General features: G+C 40.1%; 4 protein-coding genes across 4 annotated transcripts; 1 reads left to right on the top strand and 3 right to left on the bottom strand.

Annotated features, from left to right (window-relative positions):
• Positions 1 to 14,031: 14,031 nt before the first annotated feature.
• LOC121968530 (peroxidase 57-like) lies at positions 14,032 to 15,196 on the bottom strand. Its single transcript, XM_042518860.1, has 3 exons — positions 14,979 to 15,196; positions 14,569 to 14,917; positions 14,032 to 14,488 (listed from the first exon to the last, which is right to left on the bottom strand). Exons 1-3 carry the CDS (start codon positions 15,174 to 15,176, stop codon positions 14,034 to 14,036), a joined length of 1,002 nt encoding a protein of 333 aa, XP_042374794.1. The 5' UTR covers positions 15,177 to 15,196; the 3' UTR covers positions 14,032 to 14,033.
• Positions 15,197 to 15,819: 623 nt separating this feature from the next.
• LOC121968528 (photosynthetic NDH subunit of lumenal location 3, chloroplastic-like) lies at positions 15,820 to 16,918 on the top strand. The gene is made up of 3 exons (XM_042518859.1): positions 15,820 to 16,163; positions 16,253 to 16,539; positions 16,726 to 16,918. Exons 1-3 carry the CDS (start codon positions 15,884 to 15,886, stop codon positions 16,822 to 16,824), a joined length of 666 nt encoding a protein of 221 aa, XP_042374793.1. The 5' UTR covers positions 15,820 to 15,883; the 3' UTR covers positions 16,825 to 16,918.
• A 1,386-nt stretch (positions 16,919 to 18,304) lies between these two features.
• Positions 18,305 to 19,062, bottom strand: LOC121968527. The gene has a single exon (XM_042518858.1). The coding sequence runs from the start codon at positions 19,018 to 19,020 to the stop codon at positions 18,487 to 18,489; it is 534 nt and encodes a 177-aa protein (XP_042374792.1). The 5' UTR covers positions 19,021 to 19,062; the 3' UTR covers positions 18,305 to 18,486.
• A 2,473-nt stretch (positions 19,063 to 21,535) lies between these two features.
• On the bottom strand, positions 21,536 to 22,027 carry LOC122055126 (pathogenesis-related protein PRB1-2-like). The gene has a single exon (XM_042616513.1). The coding sequence runs from the start codon at positions 22,025 to 22,027 to the stop codon at positions 21,536 to 21,538; it is 492 nt and encodes a 163-aa protein (XP_042472447.1).
• Positions 22,028 to 22,237: the final 210 nt, after the last annotated feature.

The following is a 22,237-nucleotide window of genomic DNA, read 5'->3' as shown; positions in this document are numbered from 1 at the left end:
AAGTGCCAGAAAGATCCCCGAAGACATAATGTAGATAGACATACAATCTTCAAATACGAAGAAAGAAAGAAGAGATGTTCTTATCCAATGATGACGAGTGACCTTCGGATCCAATTCTCTGCTTCTGGAGTCGATATGGTGATGGAAGATCGCTGGACGAAGGTCCAAGATGGCGTGGGATGACACCAAGATGTTTCTCCAACCGACGACTTACTTCCCCGGCCCCTCCCCTGGAGACAAAGGGTTAAAACCGTTATATAGGATAGGGCACGGCTGCGGCGGCACGGCCGTGCCAATTTAGCAAGCACGGCCATGCCCTTTCCCTTCTCTGATCGTGTCGCACGGCCGTGCCAATTAGCACGACCGTTTGGTGTCCGGGCTCGACTCCTGGGGCACGGCCGTGCGAGGATGCACAACCGTGCACTTCTTGGTCTCGGTCATGGGGTGACACGTGTTGGTTGCTACTCGGAAAACCTATAGGTTCCACTGTACAAAAATTTTGTACAAAGGTCTGAACCTTTTCCTAGCTACCATGTGTTCTTTTAAATTAAATTTTGGATCGCCTGCGGAACTTAACACGTTTGATCCAAAACTTAATCTATTTGTTCTTTTAGGTTTTGACTTGGATCTCCTGCGGAACGTAACACGTTCGACCCAAGTCTCCTTAAGTTATTAATTCCATTAAATATTAATTTACATAATTGGTTCCCAGTACTGACGTGGCGAGGCACATGGCCTTCTTGGATATGGGAGCAACCACCACCGACTAGACAAAACCTTTTATAGAAAGCTAATATTTAATTTCCTAAAATAACTTTAGGTTAACCAAAGAGAACAATCAAATCACAAGGAAAAGAAAAAACAAAAGAACACAACATCGAAAAACATATTCGAAATTCTAGAACGTAAACCTCTTGTATTTGGTATTATTTCCATAAATAACTAGCATGATGCGGAAAGAAAAATTACTAGTTATACCTTGTAGAAAAACCTCTTGATCTTCTACCGTATTCCTCTTCTAACCTCGGACGTTGTGTGGGCAACGATCTTCCGAGATGAGAAACCACCAAGCACCTTCTTCTCCTCCTAGCTAGGTTCGGCCAAAACAAGAAAGCTTCACCAAGGAAGAAGAAAACACCAACCAAGCTCTAAGAGATGCAATCTTCCTCTCCTTCTTCTTCTTCTCCAAGTAGTATCCGGCCTCCACAAGAGCTCCAAGCAATAGAGAGTTTCGGCCACCACAAAGAGGAAGAAGAGAAGAGATGATGGCCGGCCACAACACCAAGGAAAAGAGGGAGAGAAAATAATAGAGGTTGTATCTCATGAAGGCACCCCTACCCCTTCTTTTATATTCCTTGGCCTAGGCAAATTAGGAAATTTAATTACAATAAAATTTCCTCAATTTTCCTTGACATGAATTAATTGAGAAAAATAAAATAAAATTTCCCAATCAACCTTGTGATGGTCGGCCACAATCAAAAGAGCAATTTAGGAGAGTTTCAATCAACAAATTAAAACTTCCTAATTTGTTTCCAGAAATTTTAAAATAAAATTTCTCTTTAAAAAATCTCTTCATGGTTGATAAAAGGAAATTTCTATAATTTTAATTTTATAACATGTGAATAATTTTTAAAGAGAAAAATAAAATATCTCGCCAATCTACAAATAAGGAAAGAGATTTGATATCTTTCTTTAATCTTTTGTAGATCTTTTATAAGAGAGATATTTTAATTTTAATTCTTTTTAATAAATTATTTCTTCCACATAATAAAAATTAAAATTAAAATTCCTTTTTAATTTAATTTGGCTGGCCCCCACTAGCTTGGGTTCAAGCTAGGGCCGGCCACCCAAATTCATACCTAGGTCGGCCCTAGCTTGTTCCCAAGCTAGCTTTGGCCGGCCCCTATTGGGTGGGTATAGAAGGTGGGTATAGGTGGGTATAGAACTCTACAAATAAGAGGCTACGATAGGGACCGAGAGGAGGAATTGGTTTTGGTCTCCCGATAAAATTAAGCATTCATTGAACACACAACTTAATTTTATCAATGATAATTCATTCCACTAGAGAACTATCATTGAACTACCGCACCAATCCCAAATTACATTTTTGGGCTCCTTCTTATTATGAGCGTGTTAGTCTCCCTGTGTTTAAGATATCGAATGTCCACTAATTAAGTGAGTTACTGACAACTCATTTAATTAATATCTAAGTCCAAGAGTAGTACCACTCAACCTTATTATCATGTCGGACTAAGTCCACCTGCAGGGTTTAACATGACAATCTTTATGAGCTCCTCTTGAGGACATTATCAACCTAGTATCTCTAGGACACGCTTCCTTCTATAATCAACAACACACACTATAAGTGATACCATTTCCCAACTTATCGGGTTTATTGATTCATCGAACTAAATCTCACCCATTGATAAATTAAAGAAATAAATATCAAACATATGTGCTTGTTATTATATTAGGATTAGGAGCACACACTTCCATAATAACTGAGGTCTTTGTTCCTTTATAAAGTCAGTATAAAAGAAACGACCTCTAATGGTCCTACTCAATACACTCTGAGTGTACTAGTGTAATTATATAGTCAAGATAAACTAATACCTAATTACACTACGACCTTCTAATGGTTTGTTCCTTTCCATTTTAGTCGTGAGCTACTGTTTATAATTTATAAGGTACTGATAACATCATCTTCTGCATGTGACACCACATACTATGTTATCTACAATATAAATTATATGAACAACTACAAACAAATGTAGACAATTTGACCAAATGTGATTCTTTATTCATAATGAATGTTTACAAAGCTTAGGCTTTCAGTATACACTCCAACAATCTCCCACTTATACTAATGACTAAGCTGCCATATCTTCTACCATACATCTGATTCCCATTCCCTCCACATGCCGATCGAAAGCTTTCGCCGGAAGGGCCTTAGTGAAAGGATCTGCCAGGTTATCCACTGATGCAATCTTGGCGATGACAACTTCTCCTCGCTTCACGATATCTCGTATCAGGTGGTACTTGCGCTCTATATGTTTACTTGCCTTATGAGCTCGTGGTTCCTTCGAGTTTTCAACTGCACCACTATTATCACAATAAATTGTGATGATTTTGGGCAAACCAGGAATCACATCTAAGTCCATTAGAAAGTTCCTGAGCCATACTGCTTCTTTAGCTGCCTCAGAGGCTGCTACATACTCAGCTTCCATGGTTGAGTCCGAAACGCATTTCTGCTTAACACTCCTCCATGAAATGGCTCCACCTCCTAAAGTAAACACATAGCCTGATGTAGACTTATTTATCCCTATCGATTGAAAATCGAATCCGTGTAACCCACGGGAAGCGATCGTGTGCTTGGTAAACTAGCATATAATCTCTAGTCCTTCTCGGTACTTTAATATATGCTTTACCGAAGTCAATGTCCTTGTCCAGGTTACTCGATATCTATGCACTAGGCAAAACAGATATCGGGTCTCCTACATAGCATTGCATACATTAGGCTTCCTACAAATGAAGAACAGCTTTCATGTCCTCTATCTCTTTCGATGTCTTTGGAGACATCTCTTTAGATAGAGCTACTCCATGTCTAAAAGGTAAGAAACCTTTCTTGGAATCCTGCATGCTAAAGCGAGCAAGGATTGTATCTATATATGAAGCTTGGGATGACACAACATTCTTTTCTTACGATCCCTTATAACTTTGATCCCAAGAATATGTGCACAATCTCCTAAGTCCTTCATATCAAATTGTTTGGACAACCATACCCTTACGTCTGATAATACCTTAACATTGTTGCCAATTAACAAAATATCATCTACGTATAGTACAAGAAATACCACCACGTTTCCGTTACACTTCTTATATACACAAGACTCATCCGGACTTTGAATAAATCCATATGACTGGATTACTTCATTAAACCGGATGTTCCAAGATCTTGAAGCTTGCTTTAGTCCATAAATGGACCGATTAAGCTTGCACACTAGATGCTCTTTGCCTTTTTCAATAAATCCTTCTGGTTGCTTCATATGGATGTTTTCTTCAAGACTTCCATTAAGGAAAGCTGTCTTGACATCCATTTGCCAAATCTCATAATCCATATGAGTAGCAATGGATAAGAGTATCCGGATAGACTTAAGCATGGCTACCGGTGAAAAGGTTTCCTCATAATCGATTCCCTCTTTCTGAGTGTACCCTTTCGCAACAAGCCTAGCTTTGAAGGTTTCTACCTTCCCGTCTGTCCCTCTTTTCCTTTTGTAGATCCACTTGCATCCAACGGCTTTTACACCATCAGGTGGTTCTACAAGCTCCCAGACCTTATTAGAGTACATAGACTCTATTTCAGAATTCATTGCCTTTTGCCAAGATGTTGCATCTATATCTTGGAGTGCTTCGTCATATGTTCGTGGATCAGGTTTATGTTTTCCCGGGATCAAGTCCGAAGACTCTCCCAAAAACATGAACCTTTCAGGCTGCCTTACAACCCTCCCACTACGACGAGGCACTGTCTGTGGTTGTGTATCATGTGTGACACGTGTTGCAGTCTCTTGTGGTACTTCATCTTGTACTGTTGGTACTGAAGTAGACATGTCCTCTCTAAGTTCTTCCAAAACAACTTTGCTACTGGGCTTGTGATCCATTATATAGTCTTCTTCTAAAAACTGGGCATTGGTGCTAACAATGACCTTCTGGTCTTTAGGACTATAAAATAAACCATCTTTCGTTCCTTTGGGATATCCTACAAACACGCGAACTTCTGTACTGGATTCTAATTTATCAGCATCTGGTTTCAGCACATGTGCTGGACTACCCCAAATCCGAATATGTCTTAGACTGGGTTTTCGCCCATTCCACAATTCTATGGGAGTAGAAGAAACTGATTTAGAAGGTACTAAGTTCAGAACGTATACTGCTGTTTCCAGAGCATATCCCCAAAATGAATTTGGTAATTCTGAATAACTCATCATCGATCTAACCATCTCCATAAGAGTCCTGTTCCTTCGTTCTGCTACACCATTCTGTTGGGGTGTTCCAGGTGCAGACAATTGGGATTGAATCCCGGCCTCTGATAAGTAATTCCTAAACTCTCCTAAGAGGTATTCGCCACCACAATCAGACCGTAGTGTCTTGATACTTTTACCTAGTCATTTCTCCACATCAGCCTTGTATTCTTTGAACTTATCAAAGCACTCGGACTTGCGGCGCATTAGGTAAATGTATCCATATCTTGAATAATCGTCTATGAAAGAGACAAAATATTCAAAACCTCCTCTTGCTTGGACAGACATAGGACCACACAAATCAGAGTGAACCAATTCTAACACTTCTTTGGCTCTATACCCCTTGGCCTTGAACGGCCTCTTGGTCATTTTTCCTTCTAAGCAGGATTCACAAGTTGGAAAATTTTCCAACTCTAATGAACTCAAAAGTCCATCGGCTATAAGCCTCTGAATCCTACTTAAGTTAATATGACCTAGCCTTAGATGCCAAAGATATGCTTGGTTCATTTCCAAAGGTTCTTTTCTCTTATTAGAATTAGAAGATGAGTTATAAATTTCCATGTTTTGCTTTGTGGAAGAAAATGGATTTAAAGTATACAAATTGCCAACTAATGCACCAGAACAGATAATCTCTTTATTTCTTTTAATAACTACATCGTTACTGAAAGAAACTGAATATCCATCTAAAAACAGTTTAGAAACTGAAATTAAATTCTTTCTAAAACTGGGTACATAAAGACAATTTCTTAAAACCAAATTTCTATTTCTACTAAAAGATAAGTAGACGTCTCCCACTGCAACAGCTGCCACCTTAGTAGCATTGCCCATGTAGACGATAATCTCCCCTTCAGATAGTCGTCGGGTTTCCTTGAACCCCTGCAAGGAATTGCAGACATGATCAGTGGCTCCCGTATCTACACACCAGGTGCTGGTAGATAACACCGCTAAACATGTTTCAACAACTAGAGCATGAGATATACCTTTGTTTTGGTTCCTACGAGGACAGTCCGCCTTCCAATGTCCTGCCTGCTTGCAGATGAAGCACTTGCCCTTCGGCTTCTTCACTCCAGCTTTAAATCCCGTACTCTGAGATTTATTCACTTTCTTTGCTGAGCCAACTTGTTTCTTCTTCTTCTTTCCTCTCGGTTTAGAAGTAGAACCATTTTCAGCAAAGTGAATTTGAGAATTGTGACGAAATAATCCTTCTGCTGCTTGAAGTTCTGTCAGTAGTTCCCCTAATGAATAAATCCTTTTATTCATATTATAGTTCAGGCGGAACTGCTCAAAACTTCTAGGTAGCGTTTGGAGGATCATATCGATCTGGGTTTCCCCATCAATTTCTCCTCCAAGGATCTGTATCTCGTTCAGATAAGCCATCATCTTTAGGATATGATCCCTTACAGGAGTACCCTCTTGCATGGTGGCAGTCATTATCTTTCTCATGGCTTCTTGCCTAGAAGCCCTATCCTGATGACCAAAGAGTTCCTTGAGATTGTTCATAATATCATAGGCTGTTGGTAAATCTTGATGCTGATGTTGCAATACATTTGACATTGAAGCCAAAATGTAACACCGCGCCATCTCATCTGCTTTTACCCATTTCCTATGAAATTCAATCTCCTCTTGGGTAGATTCACGAGTAGGTGCTTCAGGGCACCGCTCAGATAAATTTATAGCTTTCAGCAGATAAGAACAATGTCCGGTTTCTTTTCCAATCTATGTAATTAGGTCCAGAAAGTCTATTCTGTTAGTATGATGGCCAATGGGTTGAAAGTCATCCTAAGAATCACAAATAACTTTTGGTCAGAACTCTAAATTTAGAATAATATTGATTCCTCAAACAATACTATTTTAAATTAACCAACACCTCATAACACCGTGAATTTTGTATGCCACGTTAGTGTGGACGTATACAAATTCAACATTTGTAAAGGAGGATTTTAACCCATTAATTTTATTATCTTGTCAACCTAACTTTTGACAAATAAAATTAATAGTTGGTATTATTTGGTCACACAAATAATAGCAGTGACTCGGGAGGATACTATTAGATGTGTCTAAGTGTATACCATTACTTGACACTAAGTCCATTAATAAGATTATGCCCCTTCCGTTGGGGAAGATCACACGCTCTTAATTAACTTCCTATAGTCATCCATAAATGGAAGTATGTTCTAGTGATCCGCAAACAAGCTCATCCGTTATGGAGGAAGGTACTCAGAGCCAACGCGCAAGCTTGTTTGCATCACTTACAAACCAGTAATGGAGACCATGGGATTTATTTAAAAATCCCTCTCCCACTTAGTTATTTATAAATGAGGAATTTTAACTATGCTAGTCTACTTTACTTGTAAACTAACATGCACACACAGCACAATATAAAAGCAATAAATAGAGAAACTAATTTTCAACTATTATGGCTTTTATCTCTAGTTGTCCTCCGTGTGTTGTCATCCCAAGCTGCTGCCATATTTGGCCACCGCCACCGGGTCTAGCTGTCGCATCCATCTTGCTCCTAGTTCCGCTGCGCCTCTGGTCCTTAGAAGGTTCCACGCTTTGCAAGATTCGATCCGCGACATAAATAGAATTTTACATTTTTGATCCTATATTCCATAAAAGGAATGTACATGTATCTAGATCAAAAATAAAATCCTAATAAAACTAAATACAGCTCCTGCTGTATTTTAATACAATCATGCACACACATATAAATGCCCTTGACATGTCCAAGGGTCCAATCACACATAATAACTAAAAGCCATAATAGTTGGATCCTGCATCCACAAAGTTAGCACATCCTACTATTAACTTGCCTAAATTATGTATGACATGTGCATAATTAAACTAATACCAAAGACACAGAGGCAAAACCCTAGCTCGATACCAATTGTTGGTTGCTACTCGGAAAATCTATAGGTTCCATGCAAAAATTTTGTACAAAGGTCTGAACCTTTTCCTAGCTACCATGTGTTCTTTTAAATTAAATTTTGGATCGCCTGCGGAACTTAACACGTTTGATCCAAAACTTAATCTATTTGTTCTTTTAGGTTTTGACTTGGATCTCCTGCGGAACTTAACACGTTCGACCCAAGTCTCCTTAAGTTATTAATTCCATTAAATATTAATTTCCATAATTGGTTCCCAGTACTGACGTGGCGAGGCACATGGCCTTCTTGGATATGAGAGCAACCACCACCGATTAGACAAAACCTTTTATAGAAAGTTAATATTTAATTTCCTAAAATAACTTTAGGTTAACCAAAGAGAACAATCAAATCACAAGGAAAAGAAAAAACAAAAGAACACAACATCGAAAAACATATTCGAAATTCTAGAACGTAAACCTCTTGTATTTGGTATTATTTCCATAAATAACTAGCATGATGCGGAAAGAAAAATTACTAGTTATACCTTGTAGAAAAACCTCTTGATCTTCTACCGTATTCCTCTTCTAACCTCGGACGTTGTGTGGGCAATGATCTTCCGAGATGAGAAACCACCAAGCACCTTCTTCTCCTCCTAGCTAGGTTCGGCCAAAACAAGAAAGCTTCACCAAGGAAGAAGAAAAACACCAACCAAGCTCTAAGAGATGCAAGCTTCCTCTCCTTCTTCTTCTTCTTCTCCAAGTAGTATCCGGCCTCCACAAGAGCTCCAAGAAATAGAGAGTTTCGGCCACCACAAAGAGGAAGAAGAGAAGAGATGATGGTCGGCCACAACACCAAGGAAAAGAGGGAGAGAAAATAATAGAGGTTGTATCTCATGAAGGCACCCCTACCCCTTCTTTTATATTCCTTGGCCTAGGCAAATTAGGAAATTTAATTACAATAAAATTTCCTCAATTTTCCTTGACATGAATTAATTGAGAAAAATAAAATAAAATTTCCTAATCAACCTTGTGATGGCCGGCCACAATCAAAAGAGCAATTTAGGAGAGTTTCAATCAACAAATTAAAACTTCCTAATTTGTTTCCAGAAATTTTAAAATAAAATTTCTCTTTAAAAAATCTCTTCATGGTTGATAAAAGGAAATTTCTATAATTTTAATTTTATAACATGTGAATAATTTTTAAAGAGAAAAATAAAATATCTCACCAATCTACAAATAAGGAAAGAGATTTGATATCTTTCTTTAATCTTTTGTAGATCTTTTATAAGAGAGATATTTTAATTTTAATTCTCTTTAATAAATTATTTCTTCCACATAATAAAAATTAAAATTAAAATTCCTTTTTAATTTAATTTGGCTGGCCCCCACTAGCTTGGGTTCAAGCCAGGGCCGGCCACCCAAATTCATACCTAGGCCGGCCCTAGCTTGTTCCCAAGCTAGCTTTGGCCGGCCCCTATTGGGTGGGTATAGAAGGTGGGTATAGGTGGGTATAGAACTCTACAAATAAGAGGCTACGATAGGGACCGAGAGGAGGAATTGGTTTTGGTCTCCTGATAAAATTAAGCATCCCGTGTTCGCCCCGAACACACAACTTAATTTTATCAATGATAATTCATTCCACTAGAGAACTATCATTGAACTACCGCACCAATCCCAAATTACATTTTTGGGCTCCTTCTTACTATGAGCGTGTTAGTCTCCCTGTGTTTAAGATATCGAATGTCCACTAATTAAGTGAGTTACTGACAACTCATTTAATTAATATCTAAGTCCAAGAGTAGTACCACTCAACCTTATTATCATGTCGGACTAAGTCCACCTGCAGGGTTTAACATGACAATCTTTATGAGCTCCTCTTGAGGACATTATCAACCTAGTATCTCTAGGACACAGTTTCCTTCTATAATCAACAACACACACTATAAGTGATATCATTTCCCAACTTATCGGGTTTATTGATTCATCGAACTAAATCTCACCCATTGATAAATTAAAGAAATAAATATCAAACATATGTGTTTGTTATTATATTAGGATTAAGAGCACACACTTCCATAATAACTGAGGTCTTTGTTCCTTTATAAAGTCAGTATAAAAGAAATGACCTCTAATGGTCCTACTCAATACACTCTGAGTGTACTAGTGTAATTATATAGTCAAGATAAACTAATACCTAATTACACTACGACCTTCTAATGGTTTGTTCCTTTCCATTTTAGTCATGAGCTACTGTTTATAATTTATAAGGTACTGATAACATCATCTTCTGCATGTGACACCACATACTATGTTATCTACAATATAAATTATACGAACAACTACAACAAATGTAGACAATTTGACCAAATGTGATTCTTTATTCATAATGAATGTTTTACAAAGCTTAGGCTTTCAGTATACACTCCAACAACACGGTCGTGCAAGGTTGCACGGTCGTGTACTGATGTGCCTCGGTCTTAGCCGTACGGGCTTGCAGGGTTGCACGACCGTGCAATTCTCCTCTTTGGTCTGGTCACACGATCGTGCGAGATTGCACGGCCATGTTCTTTGGGTTGTTCTGATGCGTCGATAATCGCTGCTTTTGCTCCGAAAGTTGTCCCTATCAATACAAAACCAAACAAAGAGTGGATATCTGAACAAAAGAGTATATATAATGAGTACAAGATGAAAGAGGCAATTATACAACGAATATGTATGCATAAAGTAAGTAAATGTGCGCTAAAATATGTGTAAATGGTCAGAATATTTGCACACATTACTTTACAGATCTGGATGGTCGTGCTTTTGGTCGTCGGAGTTTTGTTGCTCAGTAGCCAGAGTCGCATCGCTCGATCGTCAGAGTCACGTCGCCCGATTGTCGAAGTTGCATTACTGAGTAGTAGGTTCGTCTTGTAGAGCGGTGCATAGTAGAAGGATCGCAATCGGAAGTGTTGATGTGCATCAATTTGTGACCTACTTATATAGGGTCGTTGAAGGCGCCTTCAAGCTCCTTGGAAGGCACCTTCAGCTAACTCTTATCCCCCAAATCTCGATCGTTGATAAGCTTCGCTGTGGTCGCTGATTATCCACCTGAAGGCGCCTTCAACATCCTTGGAAGGCGCCTTCCATCAGCTGTCCAAGGTGCCTTCAGCGTCCTTGGAAGGCACCTTCTGCCCTGCTTCTAGCGCAGCTATAGCCAAGGCGCCTCGGACACTGTTCATCCGAGTCAAACATGCTCAATTCGCTTCCTGCAAAATATGTTAGTCCAAGAAATCAATCATACCCTGCAAAACAAAGTTAGCATAATATAGACATGAAAAATAAAGCATTTGACAGTCTTCGGGCTATCAGGTTTTGACTTCGGATTTCCTCCGAAAACCCTAGGTCGAATCGATGTCTACTATTCCCTCTTCGGGGAACGCATCCTCACCTACTCCACTCAGGAGAGTTTACCTATTGCCAGATTGATCATCCAGAACAACTGGACTTTTGCTCAGCGTTCGAAGCTTCTAGTCTTCATGTTGGACGTCTGCTCTACAACCCGTCTAGACTTCCACCTGGCTCGCGGCACCAGGATTTTAACCTAGAGTCCCCGACTCTAGGATTTTGCCTGAAGCTCTCGACTCGCCAAGACTTTCCGCCTAAGATCACCATCTCCTAGGACCTAGGGTCACCATCCCCTAGGATTTTCCACCTGCTTAACCGCAGCTAGGGCTTTTGCCTAAGAACCCTTAGGACTTTCTTGCAATCTCATTCAAACTTGTTAGACCACAAATAACCTTAACTTTGAACCCTTTGTCATTATCAAAATTTAGGTTCGATGGTTAGATGCTTCCTGTACCAACAATACGCAAGCGGGGAGGGTGGTACAAGCGACAAGCTACTCAGCTGCGCAGGCGCTTGCACTAAGCCTGCCGGAGGAGGAGGAATTAGTTGGAACCTCATTGGGCCTTCCACTTGGGTCCCTCGTTCGGTGTGAGGGCCCAATATTGACACGGTAAGGTTGTTCGGTAAAGGACATCCAGTTACTGCCTACTATTGTTGCACTAACTTCTGCGCTTGGGTAGCTATTAGCAGCTCCAAGTCTTCTTGTGATAAGGTGACGGTGGTGAGTCTCCCAACTTCTTTCATCTTCGTGTTTCAGATTCAGATGAAATTTCTACAGATGGCACCAAATTTGATCCTGTCTGAAAGTGAGGGAAATGACACATTAACTAGGGGGAGCATTGAGATGGCTCATATGTTGACTGAGAGGACTCTTAGCTGGAAGGAGAGGACGCAAAGTGATCCGGGAACTAAGAGTTGTGGACCTTCACACACCATAAACAAAGCCAATGGAAGCGTTAAAGAGAGAACTAGGGAAGGAGTCCCTAGCGCAGGTCCTCCGACGCTCATGTCAGAACAATGGCCGAATGAAATGGAGAAGGTGATAAATAGCAAAACAATAATGGTGTGCAAATACATATGCATTCATGCGCCTAGGTGGGCGTACCTAGCCAATGGAGAAGACCCATCCCCCCCCCCCTTTTTATTTAGTCTTTCATAACCTCCGTAATTAATGAGGCGGCAGAGAATATCTGGTGTCACAGTATGTCGGGAGATAGAGTATGTACGACAACCTTCCTATAGGCGAATGAAGGCTCCATTGTATGTATGCCTCAGATTAGTGACATATTCCCTGACAGGTTGTTACGATTCTTTAACAATATAGTGTTGTTTCCAAGCGAGAGTTCGACAAACTTTGGGGCGACCGACTGTAGACTAGGCGTCTTGCTCATATGAGGAACTAGGCCCCAGATGTCCAACCGGTGCTGGGGCCGGATGAATATAAGCTAAGAGCCTTGTATTTGGAAAAGTGGGGAGATAAGCTCCTAAGATCCCACCGGCCTTTAGCCATTCGGGTTTATGCTTGGAGATTCGAAGTCTGCTCGGACAATATGTCCGATCGAATTTTATGTTGGGGGTTTATTTTGCACTCAGCCACTATACTTGCATATAAAGTTCTGTCCAGCCGAGCGATGTGCCTAGTGTGTCCAATCGATCTTTTGATCCGATCAGCCAGAGCACTCGGCAGTGACACTATACCTATTTTGGCGTGACACTGATATGACCCGAAAGTTAACCCCTTCTTGATTTTGACAATCACATTAGATGACTTTCTTGATGTTGAACTCCACTTTGAGGGTCCCATTGGTCCCACCTTACTCACCATATTAGTTATCAAAATACGAGGAAAAGTTTAACTTTGATTTTAATTGAGGTTCATCGTGCTCTTAACTTTTTTATCATACCAGGTATTCAACTTATGCTGATTAATTTTGGGGGTAATCAATTCAGTCTAAATCAGGAAGAGCTCGTAGTGAGCAGTCCATCAACCTAAAGTTCTTAGATCAACTGTCTATTAAAAAAATTATTTATTAATTCATTAAAACTAGGACTCAATTTTTAAATGCCTGCCAAACTAGGAAGACACTCAACTTTTAAGCATAGGTCTAATATGTTTTGTGTGATGATGATCATACTCAAGCTTTGAGGCACATATATATCCTTATCGTGTTGTTACTAAAGGCGAACCAGGCATTAATGTAGCTGAGTGGTAGCCTGAGGACTCCACCAGATACCATTTTAAGTTTTCAATTATTTACTTCATCATCGCTAAATTTTTAAGCCAATCTCCCTTATTATCCGGGATTAAATTCTACCATTAGCCCACTATTGGTCTCATTCTTTTTTAGCCTCGATAAAGTTCAACTTCTGGCTACGACACAAGTGGTTCCTCCATTTCCTGATTCAGATGATGCAACCCATCTCAGGATCAACACGGAGGAGGTAAATCATGGATGACTATTAGCCTTTGAAATAATGACTAGTACATAAGGGAGATATTTACCTTGATTTTATCGAGATTCGAACCCCAAATTTTATTATGATAACACTTCATGCGCTAGCCACTAGACCTATATAAGAGAACAAGAAATTTATCTTATAAGAATATCACAAAAGTTGATGCTTCCATATGATTTTTAAATTAGTGTACACTTTTATTTGAATAATACTAAACCCATCTATATCGACATAATACCGTATTCAAATTGAATTATTCCAATTAAAGACTAAAATTTTAACTCAGCAATTGGTATCCCCTCGCATCAAGACAAAGTTGTTTGTGTGCCATTGTTCACTTTTCTACAGTCGAGCCTGATCTCTCCATCTTCTCCTGTTAACACCCCCACATAACCAAGCTTGATCATTGACTTCGAGAATTGGTGAACAAACCTCTTTGGCCTCCTCACATATCTTGCAGCCAACTTGCTGGTGACATCCGTGAAGGCCAATCCTTGATCTAGTTCAAGCACTGCCTTCTCGCCGAACAAACCTTGATAGAATGAGGTATCAAGGAAGAAGGGTTTAGACGTTGCTTGGTTCAAGAAAATCCTGGTGTCTCTGGTTATGTTGCTAGGCAGCACGACTTCAGGTGGGCATTTTTGTTTGAGACTAGCAAGCATGGCAGGATCCATTGTCGGATCCGATAGGCCGGTGCCTTGGTAGTTGTAGAGCCTGGTGGTAACCAGTGAACAATGGCAGAATCCAACACCATGAGCACCTGAATCGAGATGTACAGAAGAAGCTATACACCAATTAATGCTGCATCCAATTGCATTCGAGAGAATGGTGAATACTCACCGAGTAGCGTAGTGAGATCCACCAAATCCAGATTGATGCTCCTGAAGTCAGCTTCGGCTGTCTCAACAGAGGAAGATGGACTTGGCAGTTGCACGTCTGCGGCCCTTGAAATGGTGCCATCTCGCCTGCCCGTGGGCAGGGCATAAGCTGCACCTCCTGATAGTGCTACCGCATCTCTCGTCGCGAGCGCCAAAATATCTGCACAGGACACTACTCCGCTGCATTCCTTCTCCAGCTCGGCCTTGATATCGTCGATCACATCGAACGTTCGCAGAGTCAGGTTAGGGGGAGACTCTTTCTCAGCTACATTGCCTGGGGTGCTGTCAACAAGAACGGAAGCATCGCATCCCTGCGCGAATAGAACAGATTAGTCTTCTCTAGAAAACATCTGTTAATCTAATTAAACTTACTCGAACGAAGCAGTCATGGAAGTGCAGGCGAAGTAGGCCAGCAGGAACAGATGGATCTTGTTGGAAATGCTTCTCGACTACTCGCTTTACGATTATCTCTGCTCTGGGACATGAATACCTGTAATAGTGGATTTCCAAAGAGAGCGCGATGGCTGGAGGAAGAGCTAACAGAAGGAGAACAAAAGGCAGAGCTGCCATTTTTCTGATACAGGTGCTTAAGGTTGTCCTCCCTCTCAGGCTCTCACTGATCTGCTATCGAAGGCAAATTTAAAAGGGACCATGAAAGCTCAAACGAAGATGAATCCAATGTTTCTATTAGATTCTTAATTGCCTAAATTGCTATTGATTTCTTGGGATCCCCCTGCCAGTTCACTGTGATGAGTGTGCATGTGGACTTAATTACTCTTCAATTGCTTGAAGTTGTTAATGTGTTATACATACACTTCACAAAAATCTGCTTTTCTTTCTTGTTCCTAAATACTCGAAGCTTGCCTTGTCCAGATGGTGGTGTTGACTGAGGGAGGAGACGGTGGCTAACTTTACTGTAACCGAACTCTTTGTTAAGTTTTTCAAGGCAGCCTTTTCTTAAAGTGCGGTTTTCAGTTTTTGACCAGTTTAGTCTTGGAAGATGTTTAAGGGAATTAATTATAGGGCTTCTACTTGACTTCATTTTGTTGATTGTTTGTTTAAGTTAATGGATGTTAAATACTTTATAGGTGTACTTAAAAATGGAGTTTGAAGCATCTCTAGAGTTCACTAAAGTCTTGTATATTTGAAGGGTTTCATAGTGGTAAAAGTCCATAATAGCCATATGGTGTGGATTTCCTTTGTGTGGTCAACCAACCTCTCTTCCATGGATAACTCAAAGGCCTCAGCCAGGCACCACTCGACTCATCCACGCCGCCATGGCCGCTCCCCTCTCCAACCTCAACGCCACATCGACTCCGCCGAACCTCCACAACCCGAGCAAAAGATCGCCGGCCGGAGTCACCACTTTCTCCTCCTCCAATTTCAAATCTCCCCCTCCATTAATATCAAGAAGAGCTTCTCTAGGCCTCGCCACGGCGGTCACTCTGTTTCAGCAGCTGGGGATCCGGCCGTCGACGGCCGCCGAGCAGGTGGACACGCCAGGTGACAACGGCCTGTGGCTGACCGGCCCCATTCCCTCTCCGACCGTCACCAACAGTGAGTACTCTGGATTTTGACTTGCTGCGGTTCGATCGAAAAGATTGGATTTTGAATTGGGTTTGATGGAATTGGGCATGGCGATGCAGAGATCGAGAACAAGGAGACGGGAACGAGGTCGTTCCTGAGGAATGGGATCTTCATGGCGGAGATCGGGGAGATGACTGCGTACCGGCTGAAGCACTACGCCTTCGATCTGCTGGCTCTGGCCGACCTGATCGAGCAAATGGACGCGTGGAACTACGTGAGGATGTACCTGTGCCTGCGCTCCACCGTCATGTACTACGACTTCGACAAGGTTATCTCCGCCGCCGCCGACGACCAGAAGCCGCTTCTCACCGACCTCGCCAATCGACTCTTCGACAGCGTCGAGAAGGTGGTAGCGTTTTGGCAATAAACCCCACTAATTTCATCCCTGGTTTCCAGTCAATTCGAATTTTTCACTTTACTCCATATTTTAAACAATTTATATTTTACCCTCCCAATAAAGTGAAATTCTTTTTTCTTAATTAATTAATATTTGTGGGGGTTTAATGAATTAGTGTGTGATGTTGGTCGGCAGCTTGAAGCGGCAGTGAAGCAGAAGAGCGAGCCGTTGACGAGGTCGTGCTACGCTGAGACAGAAGTGATTCTCAAGGAAGTGATGAGCCGAATGGCTTGATTTGAACACAAGCTGCTGTAGTTTTACTTTTGATTTATTACTCGAAAATCTTTTGGTAATAATCTTCTTTGAATCAGAGGTAAATGTTGTTTAACCCGCGTAGTTTCTGGAGTATGTAAATTGATCGTCGAGGCTAGTGTTCGACATTATCTCCGTAAATGATATCGTAGTACTCCGACTTCCGAGACCAGCGAATCTAGAAAGAAGAGGTTGAGTGCCCTTTGGGTGAGTGGATGTGTTCTTTGGGCTGGATCGATCTAGATCATCCATTCTGAAGGGTTGTAACCCTTCTCCAAGCCCACTTCAATCTCATCCACGTCAATACGAAGTGCAAAGTGCGCCTACAAAGCGCCCATTGCGCACGTGGCGGATGGCGGGCTCACAGGTGCGATCACCTGCTCGCCCTGGGTTAAGGGAGCACCTGTCCTTTTATTTTTCTGTTAACTCCATTAACACATCTTCATTAATAAGTAGAGAATACACATCGAGAATTTCCGATGTGGGACTATTCTCTCATGCACTTTATTAATGAATAATAAATGTTATTTTGGGCCGACTTTAAACATTAATTTCTCATTCACCCTTAATCGGTTTTGAGCAAATTAATAGTCTAAATCTATCTACGCGAATCGTAGATTTCAATTTTGAAGTCAATTACGACTTTCAACAATTGATGGCTTCCTTCCTCAAAATCGTTTTGATCCATTTAAAACCCCAATATCCAACAAATGCTGTTCAAAAACTAATCCATGAAGGCAATGACATCATTAAATAGCCCTACATTCCAATGAGCTAAACACATGTCAACCTCACGCTAAGTTGGTTGATATGCCTTTCAATTCTTATTTTTTTATTTTTATATCAGCTCTATGATTAATCGGTCCAATTAGATGGTAGATCGACTACCAAGTAAGTAGATCTGGCCAAGACACCCCGACATTATTAATGGTTCAAATTCCACAAAAAATGTCCTTTGAATTTTGATTGGAATGAGTCTTGCCTCTTACCGTACCAAGCCCCGTGAGGCGTTGATATGCCTTTCAAGCTAATTGTGAAGGCCAATGTATTTAAGAATGAGGATTAATTAAAGACAGTCCAGTCTTTGTCTGAAAACTCCATTTCTGTTCTCATTTCTGACTTTCTTTTGCTCAATTTAATTAGAGTTCCATTAATTATCACTGACAAACCATCAAAAACACATCATTTGCAAATAACTGACTAGTAGCTATGGGTTTGTTTTCACACCATCGTTTGCACTAGTAACTGAATTTCTTTTTCTTTTTCTTCTACCGTTGCTCTCGAATCTCTTCTCATGAGAGTTTTCAGTAAACGGGACAAGTTCGCAGAGAAAAATGTGGAGTTTTAGGAGGCAGTAGTTGTCATCTCTGCTTCCGGGATCATCTCTCTTCCTGCAATGGGGTTCTGCAATGTGAAGGAATAAACGAATGGAAAGTCGAGACTAATGTTGGAGAACACAGGACAAACAGTTTCAGGACAGAGAAGAATTGGAGAAGTGGATTGGGAACTTGTTATTGATTGATAAAATCGAGTTCATAGATGGTATTTACAGAGACTTATTCGACCATTGAAGGGGGGAACAAAATCTAATCTAAGCTGAAATTTTGGCAGAAAATGGTAAATTCTGATAGAAAGAAAGAGTTTTTATAGAAAGCCCATCAAGATCCGATTTCTATCAGCGCCTTGACCTTCTGCGACGCCGGCGTCCGGGCGGCACTCCGGCGGTTCCTCGAACACCGAAGCCGCCAGCTCCTTGTGCGCGAGGGCGATGTCGACGAGGACGACGCCGGAGGAGGGATCGGAGACGAGGATGCCCTTGACGGGGAGCCAAAGGAAGAGCTCCTCCTCTGACCACCCGACGACGTTGGTGAGCTCGCCGTAGCTGAGCTTGCCCCTCACGACGCGTTCGAAGTAGGTGAGGTTGTCGTCGTAGCGGGCGTAGCAGGGGCCGCGGAGGCGGACCTCGAGGAGGCCGGAGGAGAGGTCGAGGGAGAAGTACTCGACGCCCCTGGGGAAGAGGCCGCCGGGGAGGCCCTCGCTGCGGAGGAGCTCCCGGAAGGAGCGGCCGCCACCGACGAGGACGTCCCCGGAGGTGACGGGGCGGGCGGAAAGAGATGGCAACAGGGCCGAGAGGCAGAGGAAGGCCAAAAGGAGGAGGAAAGGCGGCGCCTTTGACATTGGAGAGAACAAAAAAGCTTTAATGGTGGGTTTAAGGAAGGTTTTTGCTTATTGAAATTTGCAGTGGCTTATAAGAAGAAGAAGAAGAAGACGACGAAGAAGAAAGGAGAGGTTTTCAAGAACTAAATTAAAGTATATAATTTTGACTTTGAGTTGCATTTTTTTTGTCATTGAATCGGTCGGAAATGCTATTCAACAAAAGCAATTTCGTTGACGCAATAATCTTGCTTCAGCTAGTTGAATTGATTGATCTAATCTGATACTATTATTTGATTCATCAAATCTAAAATAAAATAAAATAAAATGGAGACAGCGATTTTTTTATATATAATAAGTATTTAATTTTTAATTTTGAAAGTTTTTTTACTGATGATCAACTTAAATCGAAAATTTCAAGTTAATTCGAAAAATACGAACGACTCGTTACTTCATAGTTAATAGTTAACAGTTAACAGTTAACGTTCTAATAGTTAATAGTTAACTCTAGATTTGATAAAGTTGGAGGGGGAATTTACTAAGCTTTGGGCAAACAAATTGGAAGGTCAGCAGTGCAAAATACGGGAAGTTGTTGGGGGCAAGTAAAAAAAGCGAATCTTGGGAAACAGGAATTTAACGACTCCTTTGTCACAGCTCCGAACAGAATCTATGTTTATCATAAAATGGGTGAGAATTTTTCATTTTCACCCTCAACTATTTCTGTTTTTTGGGTTTCTTTGAACACCGAAAGTTAAGGAAAATATTTCTCTACATAATTAATAAGATCTTCAGTAATTTTTCAGTTAATTAAATGAGCTGAACAGTTATTTGCAAACACTACTTGATGAATCAAGATATTGTACATCGATTTGCTAGAGTTCTAATATTGTATTTTTTGTTTGAAAAAAAAAGATTTGATTGAGTATGGATCGGAGAAGCCATCTATCTTATCACTCGTATGTTGATGGATTTCTAATGTGTTTTTAAGAAAAATTGAATGTGTCATTGCATTTTATTAAAGTTGACAATATATACATCATTACATAATGTTTATATATCAAGTTGACAACATATGAGATATTAAACTAATCATTCATCTCTCAATAAATTAGAAGATATGATAAGGATGAAGTCACTCTTGTTTATGTATTTAATCCATGATAAGGAATAAAATAGTTATTTATAGAGAATAAAATATATTTTTAAAATAGTTATACCTTTCATCAGATTACTAGATAAAATTCTAATGATCAAAAGTTTTATTATTTTTAGATAAATATAAAAAATATAATGTACAAAATAATTAAGAAAAACTCTTTTAAAAATAAACCAACAGACAAGTGTTACTTTCACAATCTACTCAATCAATTTGTGTATCCTTATTGACCCCCTTGATCTATCTGGATCGTCAATTAGTTCACTTGGCTAGATATATCGGTTGGTCCAAATTGTTCAGCAAACCATATTAGCTCATTTGATTGTCTAACCAATTTGATCAAACTATTCGGCCTAATAAGGTCAATCAACTTGATTAGAAAGATAATTATTTTGTCCATCCAATCTAATCGAACTGTCCAGATTAACTAACTAAATAACATATTCAATCCATCTAGCTCAATTAGCTTATAGTAGGGCAAATCAAAATTGTGATAAAATTATAAATTATAATTCTTTATACAATAAGCAAGAATTTGAAATTACAAGAATAGCTATTTCATTAATTATTTTTAAAATTAAATATAGAAATAAATTTTTTCAAATATATTTAAATACACGGGCTTTTTAGCCTAGGCCGTCACCGTGGGCGGAAGCTATGAAGGATAAATAGCTTTTTATGTCAGTAGCTTTATACCTTAGGCCATATTTTGTAAATAGCTTTCTATGTCAATAGCTTTTTACCTTAGGCCATATTTTAGCTTTTTTAATTTAATTTATTTTAGCTTTTAGTAAAGGTCATAGGATATTTTTTATCATTTTAAAATAATATAAATTACATTCTTAGGAAAAAATAATGGACATGAAATAAAATAAAATTTTAAATGAAAAAAATTAGATGTGTGATGTGCTTATAAAGTAGACAGGATATTAAATATATATAAATAATGAATAAAACAATTATTCTCATGAACTAATTAAACATAAAATGAATAAATGAGGTAATCAATCTCACTCACTTTTTCAATTAGGATTTTACATTCGTCAATCAAAAATAATAATAAACTTAATTAGCATCATTAACTAGACCCCATGATTTTTTTTACCTTCATCAATCAAGCAGCTCTTTGTATGTTTTCAATCAAAAATAATAATAATAATAATAATAAAATCACATTGAAATATATTTCAATAATTTTAGAAGAAATTAGGACCAAATTTGAACGTAATTAAAGGCAAATAAGGCAGAATGAAGCAAAATATTTTGTAATATTTGATCCGCAAGGTAAAGATGTGAATTGACAATAATTAACCAGAGTTAAAGATTAATCAGCAACAATTAATCATTATTTATAAAGTAATCCGTTCTTATTTTTCTGAAGTATCAGTACGGCCGCTCTCCGACATAGTTGCCCGGCGGGTAGTAACTACAGATGATGAAGACGCCGCCGCTTTTGCACCGTGCGCGCGCGCAACCGATCTGTGTCGACGACCGCCACACCACCTGCGTGTAGTGCCCGCACTCCTTCCCGGCGGCGCAGCTGTTGCTCGCGTAGTTGTAGTACTGCTTCTCGTCCGCCCACGTGCGCACCGCGAAAGCCGCCGTGAAGCCGTCGCCGGACCCCCAGAAGAGGTTCTCCCCGTAGGGCCCGTTCGAGTGCACCAGCTTGCAGTCCCCGATTCGCTGGTTCGCGTAGGTCTGCGCGTAGGCCGCCACCGTGTTGTTCCACGTCACCGGCCCCACGCCGACGGCCGCACGGGGGGAGTTGTGGCCGGCCACGAAGTCGCCGGGGGAATTTTGAGCCAGCGTGGGGATGGTGGTGTAGGCCATCGCGATAGCCACGGTGACACAAATTATGGAACCCAACGACCTCATAATTATTCACTCAATTAATTAATCTTTTCGCTAATTAACTTGATTCAATTTGTGATACAATATGGCCTTTTATACACCGTGAGTGGTGCCTCATATAGCAAATATAAATTTTCATTGTAAATTAGGAAAAGGTGGCGAATAAAATACGATTCTAGAAAAAATATGGAAATTTAATTAATTTTAAATAATTAAAATATAAGACTTTTTTAA

Source organism: Zingiber officinale, chromosome 3B (genome assembly GCF_018446385.1).
Source record: "Zingiber officinale cultivar Zhangliang chromosome 3B, Zo_v1.1, whole genome shotgun sequence".
Lineage (NCBI taxonomy): Eukaryota > Viridiplantae > Streptophyta > Magnoliopsida > Zingiberales > Zingiberaceae > Zingiber > Zingiber officinale.
Note: the sequence above shows the minus strand (reverse complement) of the source record. Positions and strands in the feature narration are given on the sequence as shown.

What these genes read in the sequence shown, in the direction of transcription:
- LOC121968530 (XM_042518860.1), bottom strand. Translation starts at nt 15,176, where the DNA reads ATGGCAGCTCTGCCTTTTGTTCTCCTTCTGTTAGCTCTTCCTCCAGCC. An exon ending in TCCATGACTGCTTCGTTCGA is followed by an intron (nt 14,918 to 14,978) that starts GTAAGTTTAATT and finishes CTATTCGCGCAG; the next exon opens with GGATGCGATGCTTCCGTTCT. An exon ending in GGATCTCACTACGCTACTCG is followed by an intron (nt 14,489 to 14,568) that starts GTGAGTATTCAC and finishes ATCTCGATTCAG; the next exon opens with GTGCTCATGGTGTTGGATTC.
- LOC121968528 (XM_042518859.1), top strand. Translation starts at nt 15,884, where the DNA reads ATGGCCGCTCCCCTCTCCAACCTCAACGCCACATCGACTCCGCCGAAC. An exon ending in CTCTCCGACCGTCACCAACA is followed by an intron (nt 16,164 to 16,252) that starts GTGAGTACTCTG and finishes ATGGCGATGCAG; the next exon opens with AGATCGAGAACAAGGAGACG. An exon ending in TCTTCGACAGCGTCGAGAAG is followed by an intron (nt 16,540 to 16,725) that starts GTGGTAGCGTTT and finishes GTTGGTCGGCAG; the next exon opens with CTTGAAGCGGCAGTGAAGCA.
- LOC121968527 (XM_042518858.1), bottom strand. Translation starts at nt 19,020, where the DNA reads ATGTCAAAGGCGCCGCCTTTCCTCCTCCTTTTGGCCTTCCTCTGCCTC.
- LOC122055126 (XM_042616513.1), bottom strand. Translation starts at nt 22,027, where the DNA reads ATGAGGTCGTTGGGTTCCATAATTTGTGTCACCGTGGCTATCGCGATG.